This window comes from Salvelinus alpinus, chromosome 15 (assembly GCF_045679555.1).
Source record: "Salvelinus alpinus chromosome 15, SLU_Salpinus.1, whole genome shotgun sequence".
Classification (NCBI taxonomy): domain Eukaryota; kingdom Metazoa; phylum Chordata; class Actinopteri; order Salmoniformes; family Salmonidae; genus Salvelinus; species Salvelinus alpinus.
In genome coordinates, this window is record NC_092100.1 from 33715996 (window position 1) to 33726636 (window position 10641).

General features: G+C 42.7%; 1 protein-coding gene across 1 annotated transcript; it reads left to right on the forward strand.

Moving 5' to 3' along the window:
• Positions 1–4605: 4605 nt before the first annotated feature.
• LOC139539948 (ankyrin repeat domain-containing protein 34C-like) lies at positions 4606–9639 on the forward strand. Its single transcript, XM_071343388.1, has one exon. The coding sequence runs from the start codon at positions 4661–4663 to the stop codon at positions 6230–6232; it is 1572 nt and encodes a 523-aa protein (XP_071199489.1). The 5' UTR covers positions 4606–4660; the 3' UTR covers positions 6233–9639.
• Positions 9640–10641: the final 1002 nt, after the last annotated feature.

The following is a 10641-nucleotide window of genomic DNA, read 5'->3' on the forward strand; positions in this document are numbered from 1 at the left end:
CTCTCAAATGTCTTAATTTTTAAAGATGTTGTTCCATTTATATCAAGCTTGAACTTTTCATAGATATGATCCAGAAATACACCCCCTGTTCTTTTAGCCCATCAAGAAGCATCAGAGTCGAGAGACAAAATGCCATATTTAGAAGGAGGCAGTGCAGCAGGTGTGATGTTAGCCAATTAAACTCAACTCCAGGATGTACTTCACATCAACTGAGTTGAGCGGCGACCAATGTTCCCTCTAATTTTTTTCATCACTGAGCAAATTTAATCTCTGCTGAGCGCAAACTTGAACATTGTGAGAATTCTGTGCAACTTCCGGTGCGCATTTACTGTGACCACTGAGGCCGTACCTGCTTTAAGTTACAGTTTTAACAGTGGCCAAGTAGACTAATGTGGTTATTTGATCATAATGTAGGCCTACCAGAGTGGCCTACCATCAAAAACAAAATGGATCCCATAACATTTTAACATAGAAATAGCTGATCTGTCATCCAGTCTACAATAGCAGCAAATGTATGGTGTTCAATTTAGGCCTACATTCCATGAGACTTTTGAAAAAGGCTTGACATTAATCTGTTTATCCACTTGTCCTTCAGACAAGGAGGTGACTGAAAATGTTGTGTTGTTTGATGCAAGAAACCACTTTACAAAATAAAATGCATTATTATTCCCATAACATTATTAGAGAGAATCAGACAAATTATGCTACCATCTGCCTTTAGACAGTTATTCAAGACTGTCTCAAAATACAACACCGCCCCTATAAGACATTAAAAAAACTCTTTACCTGACTGGCTTTTCAAAGATGTCTAGAAAAGCGCACATTATGTGCTCTTGTAGGAAGCAACCACTCCCCCATTGTTGACTAGAAATCAGCTATAACTGGACTAATAAACTCACTAACTAGCAAAGAATATGAACAAATGTGCACAGGTGGAAACATGCAGCTCTCACTTTGACATAAAAACAAGCGCATCTACTCATGCTATAAACACAGTCTAGCTCAAAGTGAATGGCACAGATCCATATATGGCAACAACTATTTGCAAGTAAGCTTACTGCAGCTCTGATTGGTTATGACGCACAGGTCTGTGTAGAGTACAGGCCTGAGTCGTCCCAGTGAATACAATATAATCCTACTCCAATGGGCTCTGCCTACTAGAAAATCTCTTGCACAGTTTTGCATACTAATTCTTGCATAGTTCGTTTTGTTTTGGTATGTAACATTGAAAGTGGCTAATATTGCGTTGATTCGATCACAATTCCCACGTAAAGGGAAATGTTGATAGTGTTAACTAAAGGGGAAAACTAGAAAGTTGAGTGAAGTTCAATCTCATGCATCTCTGCATGAGCAGAAATGTCTTCTGCGTGGCGCGCATGCATGCAGTTTAGAGGGAACATTGGCATCGACTAGTGTGTGCCGACATCACATTAAAAAAAACTACAGATTTCAGCACACAAAAATACTGTGTAATTGCGTGCTATTCTTTGGGTGCTGAAATACGTAGTTTTTATCAAAACTTCATTTTATGTGACGTCGGAGCTCCAGTCCACCCACACTAGTTGCCGCTCAACTTCGTGGATGTGATGTATATCGGGGAGTTGAATTTAATTGGCTAGTGCGATGTAAGATATCTGAAGATGGGAACTGATCCCATGGGTGACAGCGCTTATTCTCTCTGTTTTAATTATTTATTTCCCCTTTAATATGCTGCAGACGACAGCAGCCGTGGGGGAAATATCGTATGGAGACTGCTGATGTCTGTAGTTCCCAAGTTAATGAACGCGCTTAGACCGGTACGCTTGGGGAATATGGCTTTGCCCTGTGTTATGATCCCCACTCCATAATCTACCTCCCTGAAGTGGCACCAGTATGGATAGACTAGCCCCTCACCTCAAAATGATACAGACTGTGTCTTATTTCAGCATCTACATTATTCCAATTATCATGGTATATTACAGCCTCCCTGCTTACACCCACCAACAAAGATCCCTTTTTGTTGCTTGACAACACTCAGAAGGCCTTGACTCCATTATATTTTACCTCTCAGAGATCTACATCTAGGTAATGCCCTTTCCTTGGATTACCTCTCCTGTTAAAGTGGTGTCTGTACCAAGAACCATGTGGACTGTTCCTACACAGAATAGCCAGACAGCCATAATGACTTTCTATCAGTTCCTGGGATGAACACAAGCATGGAAGTAGGTGACTCCCTGCTGTTCCATAAACCACCTCTCCCATGTGCCTCCCTGGTAAATAACAACATTTCCCAGGAGTCTATCAAGCAATCACTAGGGGGGAAATCACTGACATCCTTGACTGTTGAAGCCCTGCAGCATCAGAGTAGTGCTAAATCTGTCCCCTATAAGGAAAAATGCAGGGGTCATAAGGGCTAATGATCAATGGACTTTGTGATTCTTTGTGCAAATGGAAAACATCAACAAATACGTTTGGGTAAATGACATAAGAGCCCTCCTGTTTCTTGGTGCAATGTTATTGTTCTGATTACCTGTTCCTTGCAAAGCTGAGAACTCCATAGCTCTCATCAGGAACTGCTTCTCTGCTGTCTCATAGCAACCTATAAATAGAAATGTCCCTATTAGGCAGTATGGCTGTGATGGCTGGAACAAGTTGTGGCCTCTTTAATTGTGCTGTAAACATGTCCTGTTTTCAAGATGATGATTTACCCATTATTTTTGCAATATAATAAATCCAAGACAAAAAAAATAAAAAAACATCTGCATTGTGTATTCAAGAAATAAACATGAGTGTATTTGTTTTTGTGTTCAGGAGGGCTAAATATTGCAACCAAATTACAATTTTGATGTCTTGGACATGTGGACACCCTGAGATGATTAGGCTACAGAACCTAACATCAGCACAAGTGTTCCACTTCTGTCATAGGGCAGACAAGTGACAGCCACCTTCCCTGGAAGGTAGAACTGGATTGTTTGTGTGATGCATGACAGAGGTTCTCACCAGACGCAATCTTTATTTTTGTCGACTCTGACGTCAAGAAAATGCACGTTTCATTCTCCAATCTTTATTTACAACCTCAGTATCTTGAGGTTGTGGTTATTGAATGCGCAGTGAAAGGAATGCCGCCTAATGGATTGATTTAGTGCGTTTCCATAACAAAAGCGAGGAGCATGATGCGCTATGCTGCCAGAGCTCTGAACCTAAACCAGGACAGTATTTGAGAAGCTCCGAATAAATTCAGGGACTATAAAGAAGAACCTTGTATTTCAATTTTTCCCCCATTATGTTTCAGGGTTGCTAATGACAAAACATTGGGACACCTTTGAACATGACAAGCCTGCATCAGGTAAGATAAGTGGTGGAATGACAGTTACACCTTATTTTCTTGAACATAAGAATATGTGGATTAATGAAGGTTATTTTTACCAAAAAAACGTAAATAGTATACATATTAATATACCATTCATGTAATGTCCAATATCCGAGGCTTCATACTAACATTTTAAAGCCCACACACTTTTTTTAGTTGACAAGTATACTATAATTCGATAATGGAAGATAGTTTAGCTAATGAGAATATTAAATGTGAGGAGTCCATGGTTATGTGAGGAGTCAAAATAACACTTTAAATTGTGGTCCTTCAGCTTACTTCTGTTGATAACAAGTTTGCTGTTATTTTAACGACATAAAGGAATCATAGTAAGTACTATATGTCTGTAAAAAAAAGTCGCCTAAATTGTACAACAGATTAGGAATGTTGTAGAGAAACGTTTTCTAACAGATGCGCGTCTCTAACACAAGTTATCCAAAATGAGGCCAATGGACAGCGACGCGGTATAGTCTAGTCTAATGGTAATCTATTCAACAGATAATGCACGTTAGGTAGCCTACCCGAAGAAGACATCTTAGTTGTCGTTGTATCGAGTAAGAAAAAATAATCTGAACATTACATAGATGTTTTTGCTGAAAACATGTGACCCAACTCTTCAACTCTTCTAGGATGATTAACGCTTATGGTGACGTTTTTTCTACAACCATATGATTATCTCAATATGTCATGTTATTTATTATTGGTCATTTATGATCGAAAAGTTCAACTCATTAATTTATAGGCTTGGATCTGGGATTAATTGGTCAATTACAGAGCAACAATAACAAAATAACATTACAATATTGAATACTAGGCTATTGTCCATCTACATCTAACAAGCAATAGATTCAAGATAAATGGCTTGATTACATATAGGCTATAATGCACATTCTTCCATCTAATTGATGTTTTACACAGGGAGATGGAAGCTTACAGAAGATACACGCGACAAGTTTAGGCCCCTATTCACAAAATTATATATTTTTCGTTGCCACTAGCACAGTTTACTGTTTTGACAATAAAACTACCTAAATAGGTATAAAGTTCCTTCCACAATTTCCATACCTGTTCATGTCTTAATAAAATAGATTTTTAGAACACAGACTGCCTCCTGGTGGTAGTCTTGGGAGAGGCTTGGAAAGTATCCATTGTGCTTGTGTGTTTGTGATAATACTAGATGGAGGAATCAGTAAGGCGACCTATATATTAAGCAAAATATCATGCAAAATAATCTATGCTTTGTTTGAAGGGCTGCAGGTTGTGACTGCCTTTCACCACTGAGGGAGGGCACTATCTGTGGTTGTCTTGGCGATGATGGCAGACATACTAGAGCTGCGGACAGACGGGAACTCTCTCCTGAAGGCGGTGTGGCTCCGACGCCTGCGGCTCACCAGGCTCCTGCTGGATGGGGGTGCCTACATCAATGAGAGCAACGAGCGAGGAGAGACACCGCTCATGGTGGCCTGCATGTCCAAACACAGCGACCCGCAGAGTGTCAGTAAGGCAAAGCTGGTTAAGTACCTACTGGATAACAAGGCTGATCCCAACATCCAGGATAAAGCAGGCCGGACAGCCCTGATGCACGCCTGCAGTCAGAGGGCGGGATATGAGGTGGTGTCCCACCTGTTGACCAATGGGGCAGACCCAAGTCTGGAAGACAGGAGCGGGGCCTCTGCTCTGGTCTATGCCGTTAACGCAGACGATAAGGAGACCCTAAAGGGTCTCCTAGCCGCATGTAAAGCCAAGGGCAAAGAGGTCATCATTATCACCACAGACAAGTCACCCTCTGGCACCAAAACCACCAAGCAGTACCTGAATGCCCCCCCTTCCCCAGAGCTAGACGATAAGGGCTCCCCTGCATTCTGCACCACTCCTTCTGACATTGAGCTCAACACCTCCTCCTCACCTAACTCAGCCGAGCAGCACAACACTATCTTCAGTTTCCAGACAAAGTTGAAAACATCGTCCAGCACAGCAGCAAAGCTTCCCAATGGGCCGACTTCTCCCACACGGCGACCAGCCAACCCCAAGCGTGCTCGTTTACCCCAGCTGAAGCGTCTGCAGTCAGAGCCCTGGGGGCTGATCGCTCCCTCCGTCCTCGCTCCAGCTGCGGCCCACGAGGAGAGTAAGATAACCACCTCTGATGAGGACGTTGTCACAGGCATCAATGGACTTTCTCTGTCAAAGAGATCGACTCTGTCTCGACAAAACAGTGTGGATGGCAAGGATGTGTTGTTTCCACAAATTTCGTCCTCATTATCTGTCCCTCCAACTTCCAAATCGGCATATGAGAGGAGTCTGGGTCAGCAGCACCAGCCCCTAGCCCGGCGTAGCACCGTCCCTGCAGAGCAGGACAGTAGCAGTAACAGTGGGCCAGACAGTTTGAGAGACACGGTCTACAGGAGATGGCTGGGCACTGACCACTATGACTCAGACTCCCAGCTGTACTCAGACTGTGGCATGCTGGACTCTCCTAAGGTTTCTCTAGAAAGGAAGAAACTCAACGGGTCTCCATTAGCCATGCTGACCAACTCCAGGGAGTCCCTAGACATCAACAACAGCACGTCATCTCCCAGCACAGCACGACGGTGCGCACCAGGCCTCCTGGAGAGGCGAGGCTCAGGGACTCTGCTGCTGGACTACATTTCCCATACCCGTCCTGGCCATCTACCCCCCCTGAACTTCAACCCCAACCCTCCTATACCTGACATTGGAACCAGCAGCAAGCCCTCGTCCCCTCTTGCCTCAGGTTTCAGATCAATAGCTCCAGTAGCAGCAAACTCACCAAATAGAGGCCAGCTCAAGTCAAATAAGAAACTTGTAAGGAGGCACTCTATGCAAGTGGAGCAAATGAAACAACTCTCTGCTTTTGAGGAGCTGTAGTGGGACTCATTGTTTGTAGATGTAGCAATGTTCACCACATAATTTAAAAAAAACTTTTCTAAAGGAAATGTCCTGATTTTGTAGACACTTTTTTATTTCAACCTTTCCTCTTAGAAAACCAGTGTAACAAGAATATAACTTGCTTATACAGTTGTAAATGTTATGAATGCTCTTAGAATATCAGCACCACCTATTCAACATTACAGGTTAGACACTAGCAACATCTCAAGATAACAACTGATGGCTGAGAGATTCAGAAGCATCACATTTCTAGACGTTTAAAAATCACAAAACCTATTTGAATGTAACCATATGAATAATAATTATTTGTTGGCCAATCAAGTCCTTTAGATGTGCAATCCTAAGAACACATACAGTAGGAGGTACATGTGTAGCCAACAAGCCAGCTGGTTGTGTAGAATTTTGTTATTCATTCAAAATGCAGATGGGCTTACCAGAAATACAAAAAATGTGTTATGTTTTGTATGTAGTAGCTCTAGTATGAAAGGGAGTTTGATTGTTTTGTAGCAAACTTGTATACAGTGCCTTCAAGACAAATTATCTGAAAAGGTGGATCAAAAAGTTATTTATAAGTCCCAATGCAACCAAAAGGTGTTTTGTTTTAGTGCCGTTGGATTCCTGCCCAATATGAAAGGCTCAGAAAACATACAAATCCTATTACTTATATGCCTTAAGTACAATTAAAGAGATTATGGAAATCAGCACTTCATTATCGTAAATTCTAAATTGCCCAAGAGAAAAATAAATGTTGTTTCTACCAAATGTTTTGTATATATAGCAGAGCATGTATTTTCATACATCAGTTCCATGACAAAACAACATAAACTCAGCAAAAAAAATGTCCTCTCACTGTCAACTGCGTTTATTTTCAGAAAACTTAACATGTGTAAATATTTGTATGAACATAACAAGATTCAACAACTGAGACATAAACTGAACAAGTTCCACAGACATGTGACTAACATAAATGGAATAATGTGTCCCTGAACAAAGGGGGGGTCAAAATCAAAAGTAACAGTCAGTATCTGGTGTGGCCACCAGCTGCATTAAGTACTGCAGTGCATCTCCTCCACATGGACTACACCAGATTTGCCAGTTCTTGCTGTGAGATGTTACCCCACTCTTTCACCAAGGCACCTGCAAGTTCACAGACATTTCTGGGGGGAATGGCCCTAGCCCTCACCATCCGATCCAACAGGTGCCAGATGTGCTCAATGGGATTGAGATCTGTGCTCTTCGCTGGCCATTGCAGAACACTGACATTCCTGTCTTGCAGGAAATCACACACAGAACGAGCAGTATGGCTGGTGGCATTGTCATGCTGGAGGGTCATGTCAGGATGAGCCTGCAGGAAGGGTACCACATGAGGGAGGAGGATTTCTTCCCTGTAACGCACAGTGTTGAGATTGCCTGCAATGACAACAAGCTCAGTCCGATGATGCTGTTACACACCGCCCCAGACCATGACGAACCCTCCACCTCCAAATCGATCCCGCTCCAGAGTACAGGCCTCGGTGTAACGCTCATTCCTTCGACGATAAACACGAATCCGACCATCACCCATGGTGAGACAAAACAGCGACTCGTCGGTGAAGAGTACTTTTTGCCAGTCCTGTCTGGTCCAGCGACGGTGGGCTTGTGCCCATAGGCGACGTTGTTGCCGGTGATGTCTGGTGAGGACCTGCCTTACAACAGGCCTACAAGCTCTCAGTCCAGCCTCTCTCAGCCTATTGCGGACAGTCTGAGCACTGATGGAGGGATTGTGCGTTCCTGGTGTAACCCGGGCAGTTGTTGTTGCCATCCTGTACCTGTCCCGCAGGTGTGATGTTCGGATGTACCGATCCTGTGCAGGTGTTAAGGCACGTTCACACAGATGAGCATCTTTCTTTTGCTGTTTTTCAGAGTCAGTAAAAAGGCCTCTTTAGTGTCCTAAGTCTTCATAACTGTGACCTTAATTGCCTACCGTCTGTAAGCTGTTAGTGTCTTAACGACCGTTCCACAGGTGCATGTTCATTAACTTTACAATGAAGATCTGTGAAGTTATTTAGATTTTTACAAACTATCTTTGAAAGACAGGGCCCTGAAAAGGGGACGTTTCTTTTTTTGCTGAGTTTAATATCTGGACACTACAAACGTAAATACAGACTTTAGTGGTTGTTGTTCCGCTAGAATATAATTTACACTTATGGCAATCGAAGTAAAAGTTAATACAGCTGCCATGTAACTTAACTGTGAGATATTCCTTCTGTTTAAACATTAACATATTTTGATGCATAGTATTTTTGTATGTAGTTTGCTGTATATGCTAAATAAATTTCTCTAAAGCACTTGTCATTCAACAGTTTCTTACCAAATGCAATAATTTTTGAATGCATTTCACTTCCAGAGTTCATCATCATCAGATGGTAATATGTGTTGACTGCAGTGTAGTTTCATTCTAAAGGCTAGGCCAGTCCTGGTGGGAATCAGGTCCATCATGCCAGACCAACCATGGAGGCACTCAAGTCCCACAGCTTCTTGGCAGCTGCCCTGAGGGCCCGCAGTTTTTGAGGTGCAGTCACTTTAGCTAGGATAGAAAAGAAAAGTCAACTGCAATGTCTCTCCTGCCCTCTATCCACCATTCATAGTGACAATAGCGGTAGGTGGATCGTTCGTCCAGATCTGCAATAGGCTAACTAGCAATCATACCACACAGCTCAAAAAGCTCCCCTATTGATCTTGTTTAGGGACAATACAATTATCCTACCTAAACTAGCCTAAAGCACCATAATGCAATGAACAATTGCATTATTATTTTCAAGGGAGTACAACATTGTACTCTAAGCTGCAGTGAAAATCTCATTTGAATATTGGAGCAAAAGCGCTGTGATTTGAATGTTTCATTCCAATTGGATCAGTTGTGGGCCTACTCTCCACAGTTTCTAAGGTTTAGAAAGGCACAGTAGCAGGCCAGTCTGGCTGTATTCTTATTTCTGATACTGAGATGCACTGTCTGTTGTGGATTATCATTCTCCCAAGTCGTTCTTTAATATTGTTGCTACATATGCTCCAAGCTTGCCCAGTTATTCAGGAAAGCCTAAAGAATACTGATTCCTCTCCGATGGTAAATCGAGCATCATAATGTTGAAAATCTGATTGCCCTTTGCTGATCATTCTCTGCAGCCAGCTCTGATCATAATGTAGTGAAACAGGCAGGGAGAGTGAGCTCATCCCTGTTGGTCAGCGAACCCTCAACCTTCTGGCCCGTAGCCCTGCTTGGCATCTACTGTTCCACTTCAGCATGCTGAAGTGGAAAGTGGATATGGCTTTAGAAGATTCATGGATTTAGAAGCTTCTGATAGGCCAACTGACATCATTTGAGTCAATTGGAGTTGTACCTGTGGATCTATTTCAAGGCCTACCTTCAAACTCAGTGCCTCTTTGCTTGACATCATGGGAAAATCAAAAGAAATCAGCCAAGACTTCAGAAAAAAAATTGTGGACCTCCACAAGTCTGATTCATCCTTGGGAGCAATTTCCAAATGCCTGAAGGTCCCACGTTCATCTGTACAAACAATAGTACGCAAGTATAAACACCATGGGACCACGCAGCCGTCATACCACTCAGGAAGGAGACGCGTTCTGTCTCCTAGAGATGAACGTACTTTGGTGGGAAAAGTGCAAATCAATCCCAGAACAACAGCAAAGGACCTTGTGAAGATGCTGGAGGAAACAGGTATAAAAGTATCTGTATCCACAGTAAAACGAGTCCTATGTCGACATAACCTGATAGGCCGCTCAGCAAGGAAGAAGCCACTGCTCCAAAACCGCCATAGAAAATACAGACTACGGTTTGCAACTGCACATGGGGACAAAGATCATACTTTTTGGAGAATTGTCCTCTGGTCTGACAAAACAAAAATAGAACTGTTTGGCCATAATGACCATCGTTATGTTTGGAGGAAAAAGGGGGAGGCTTGCAAGCCGAAGAACACCATCCCAACCGTGAAGTACAGGGATTGCAGCATCATGCTGTGGTGGTGCTTTGCTGCAGGAGGGCCTGGTGCACTTCACAAAATAGATGGCATCTTGAGCAAGGAAAATTATGTGGATATATTGAAGCAACATCTCAAAACATCAGTCAGGAAGTTAAAGCTTGGTCGCAAATGGGTCTTCCAAATGGACAATGACCCCAAGCATACTTCCAAAGTTGTGGCAAAATGGTTAAGGACAACAAAGTGAAGGTATTGGAGTGGCCATCACAAAGCCCTGACCTCAATCCTATAGAAAATTTGTAGGCAGAACTGAAAAAGCATGTGCGAGCAAGGAGACCTACAAACCTGACTCAGTTACACCAGCTCTGTCAGGAGGAATTGGCCAAAATTCACCCAACTTATTGTGGGAAGCTT